Here is a 4,151-nt window from a genome sequence, read left to right on the forward strand (position 1 = left end):
TGTTTCATGACTCACCATTTATTCATCCATTCAACCTGACCACAATCTCTTTCTTTCTACTGGTTGTAATTGTACATAATCTCAATGGGATGCACAGACATACCGCGCCACGGAGCAAAACACGACACAGATCCCTCGCATTCTCTCCCTCTGCGCTCTCTCCCCTCACGCAAAAACTAAAGTTGGAGGCTTGGCGCTGCCAAGCATGTTAGCGCCGGGTTTTCTCCCCCTCCTCTCCCATGCTTACACAACCACAGCATCCACACCTTGTATGGATGTTTAGAGCTCGTCCTTGACAGGCTCAGCCTTCTCGGCAGCGTCAGCTGCCTTCTCCAATGTTGTCGTCGTCGCCTGGGTGGCACCGGCAGTCTCCTTGCTCTTCTTGATGAAGTCGACGATCTCATCAGCCGTCCTGCCGCTGTCGTAGGAGGTGACCTTCCCGCTGGGGGTCACGAAGTACAGAGTTGGGTAGCCTTGGACCTCGAACTCACTGGGCACATCATTGGCAGTCGCATCCTGGAAACAATGTAGGGTTATAGTTAAGCCACAATGGTTTTTGTAACAAGGGTTCAGGAGGAACAGTGAGCAAGACTCGCGGGGTAAGAGACAGACCATCTTAGCAATCACAACTTCCTCATCACTCAGGAGAGTGGTGGCTGCCTCTTCCAAGACCGGCGCCAGCTTCTTGCAGTGTCCACACCAGGGGGCATAGAATTCAATAAGAACTGCAACACAATTAGATATATCAAGATTACTTCCACACTATTATATGAAGACTTCCATCACTGTGGGACAAAGACAACTACATGCTGAACATAATTAAGAACTGCTACAGAATTAGATATGTCAAGATTATTTCAATCCATTATATAAAGAATTCCATCGCTGGGACAAAGACAAGAACTAAATGCTAAACATAATTCTGTTGAAATTACGCCTACCATAAATAAATAATCCCTAATTTGATGAAAAAGAACAGAATAATCATGATGTGTACCATTTTTGCCAGACTTGAAGACGAAATCGTGGATGTTGTCAGCCACAACAACCTTAACAGGCTCATTGTTGACCTCAGGAATAGGCTCAGACTTCTTGAACGGCGCCAATTTGCCATCCTATACCAAATATAACAGATCAATGAACTCTACAATCATATCATATTAATTAAACAAAACAAATAGTCACAAGAGTGAATTGAAGTTCAAACAGTACTTACAAAGTACTCCTTCAACCAAGAGACAATCTGGTCAGCCTCAATGTGATCCTTCAAGAACTTCTTGGAATCACCATCCTGGATGAGGATAAGGGGTGCCTGGTCCTCTTTCAGACCAAAGTACTGTCATTTCAAGAGTTTGACTGTTAGCATAGACAGTTTAGATATAAATGAAAAAGCATCATGTACAAGGGGAAGTGAGAATCAAACCTGTAAGGCAAGCATCATGTACAAGGGGAAGTGAGAATCAAACCTGTAAGGCACCCTGGCTGGATTCAAGGTCACCAATAAGGAACTTGATTTCCTTGTTCTGGAATTCCTCTGCGGCAGCATAGTAAACAGACTTGAAAGAATCAAAAGGTCCAGTGGAGAAGTTCAAAAACAGCATAGCCTGCCAATCATTTGGTGTCACAAAACAGTGAAAATAGTCAGTAATGAATAAGTTCAAACCATTGTGCAATGCTGTAAACATCCTTTTCCAACCCACAAGAATTATAGCTTCAAACTATAGATAATTTAAAATATGAATAGAACAAGCTGTTACATAAATCCAGAAAGTCCGTTGATTGCACTAGAAATATACTTCATAATTAAGTGATGCAGACTCCAAATTGCCAAGCATTGCATTTATTCAATAGAGTTAACATGGCACACTAAAGCTAGTTGGATGCAGACATGGTAGCTTGCGATCAAATTTAGTAAATAAAGTTATAAAAAATGGCCAAGTTAACCAACAATTGGCCAATAGAAGTACTCAAACTATTTCGAGCAGAAATGTCATGTTATTACCTTGGGAGCTGTGCTTTGGAAGAACTTCATGAGGTATGGGTGGTTGTCAGGGTTCTTGTCAAAAGTGACAACTCTAGGGGTGCTGCTAGCATCAATAAACTTCTCAAGAGCGGCGACATCAAAATCCTGCACAATGTAGCAGCAATGTGTCACTAACAACAATCACATGACATTAACATTATGGTATGCTTAATTATCAGTATGAAATACATGAGTGCTACCAAAACTATCACCAAATGTAACAGAGAATGTGAGTAAAACCTTGCTGTCAACAACAAGCTCATCAAAAGGCTTCAGCAGCCTGACCAATGGCCTCTCCACAGCTGCATCACCACGTGGGAGGTGGTTGGCGTGCAAAGTGTGGCCAAAGTCATAGTCAGACCTCAGCTTCTCAGCGACCTCCATGAAGTTTGTAAATTCAGTGCCGCTGAATTCTGTGAAGACACCAACCTATAAAATTGCAATTATCAGTCAGTTTTCAGCTCAAGAGCATCACTTTGCCTGCACATCATAATAAAAATTAAATGATTACTAAATAAAAAACGCATGGAAACTTTGATTTGGAAGCTTACAATGTAGATCTTCTTATCATCGAAATGGGTCGCAACATCTTCCGGTGACTTGAGCTCCTTGGAAGCAGGGCCAACCTGCTTCTTCAAGTAATCGACAATGCCATCAGCCTCCCTAGGGCCCTTGTATTCCTGAATGTTCTTCCCCTGGTTCCTGAAGATCTTGAGGGTTGGGAACCCTTGGATCTCGTACTTGGTAGCAAGCGGCCTGTTCTTCTCCTCATTGGCATCAACCTTAGCGAGAACAATCGGTGGGTCGTGCTTGCTAAGTGCCTTGGCCGCATTCTCATACTGAAACATCAAAGGAAACAGCATATGAGATTGAACCAATCATATATCCCAAAAAAAAAAGATTGAACCAATCAGAATACAACCCCTTCTGTGGGTAAAGGGAGTGACCAAAGGATAGGAGAAGCATTATTACCTCTGGAGCAAGTTTCTTGCAGTGTCCACACCTGCAAATTCGATTCGACCACATTAGCTATAACAATTAATAGAGATCATGTAAGAATAGCAACAGTAATCACACATCAGTAAAGTTGCAACTTGCAAGTGTGTCCCAACAGTAATCACACCAAAGCAACAGCACATGATAATCACACATCATAGTTGCAAGTGCGGGCCCGATTCTAAACATGACAAAAAAAAAGCATCGCAGAGACGTCAAATCAAGCACACCAACCGCAGAAAACGAACAAAACCAGCGATTCATCATCATTGAGCCATCGAGTATCCAGACCAAACAAGGAATCGACGAAAACAACTACTAGAACTTAGCACGACTCATCTGAGTCTGGAGCTGGAAAAACTGCCGCGGTCATGAGTGCACAGTAAACAAAACAAATCCACGCGAAGAACAGCGACCAAATCAGCGCAACTGCGACCCCAAGCGCCCCGTCACATCACCAAAACCCAATCCGAGCACAAGTCCCGCATCTGAACTGTAACACCAGCCAAGCATCTCTCCAAGCCGACCGCGGAATCCCCGATCCGAGCCCGCTAAACCCTCGCGACCCGAGCGCGAGATCTACCCGTACGAACCACTAAACGAATCGGCCAAGCGAGGGGGTAGAACTCACCAGGGGGCGTAGAACTCGACGACCATGAAGGGGTGCTTGGCGACGGCCTCGTCGAAGGTGTCGACGTCGAGGGTGAGCACGGCCTCGGCCGCACCCTCCGCCGGGGCGGCGGAATCCTCCGCCCGCGCGTAGAGCGCGACGGCGGAGAGCGCGAGCAGCAGCGAGATCCAGCAGGCCTTGGAGGAGCGGATCGCCATGGCGGAGCAGCGCAGTGTCAGATTTCTTCGTCCGGAGGGAACTGGTGCCGTGGGGTGGTGGGGTTTAATAGGGCGGGGCACGCGAGGAGTCCACAGGGGCGCGGGTCCCTGCCGCCCGGGCCCCACCGGGCGGCTGGCGAAGTGGCGGGCGCCGGGGGGTCACGAGATATTTGCAGGGCCACGTTTGCGGATGGGTCCCTGTGATTATCGCGAATAGCTTTGGATAATCGCCGTCATTTAGAGGCGCTAAAGGAGGATGGGCTAGGAAAAGACCGTGCCGCCTGCTTTTTATTAGGATGTAATT

General features: G+C 46.3%; 1 protein-coding gene across 1 annotated transcript; it reads right to left on the reverse strand.

The window, feature by feature from the left end:
• LOC136533592 (protein disulfide-isomerase-like) lies at positions 1 to 3,903 on the reverse strand. Its single transcript, XM_066526146.1, has 10 exons — positions 3,651 to 3,903; positions 2,996 to 3,026; positions 2,575 to 2,862; positions 2,264 to 2,452; positions 2,003 to 2,128; positions 1,467 to 1,604; positions 1,217 to 1,336; positions 998 to 1,115; positions 613 to 725; positions 1 to 516 (listed from the first exon to the last, which is right to left on the reverse strand). Exons 1-10 carry the CDS (start codon positions 3,845 to 3,847, stop codon positions 280 to 282), a joined length of 1,557 nt encoding a protein of 518 aa, XP_066382243.1. The 5' UTR covers positions 3,848 to 3,903; the 3' UTR covers positions 1 to 279.
• Positions 3,904 to 4,151: the final 248 nt, after the last annotated feature.

Source organism: Miscanthus floridulus, unplaced genomic scaffold, assembly GCF_019320115.1.
Source record: "Miscanthus floridulus cultivar M001 unplaced genomic scaffold, ASM1932011v1 os_1001_4, whole genome shotgun sequence".
In the NCBI taxonomy this organism is placed as follows: Eukaryota; Viridiplantae; Streptophyta; class Magnoliopsida; order Poales; family Poaceae; genus Miscanthus; species Miscanthus floridulus.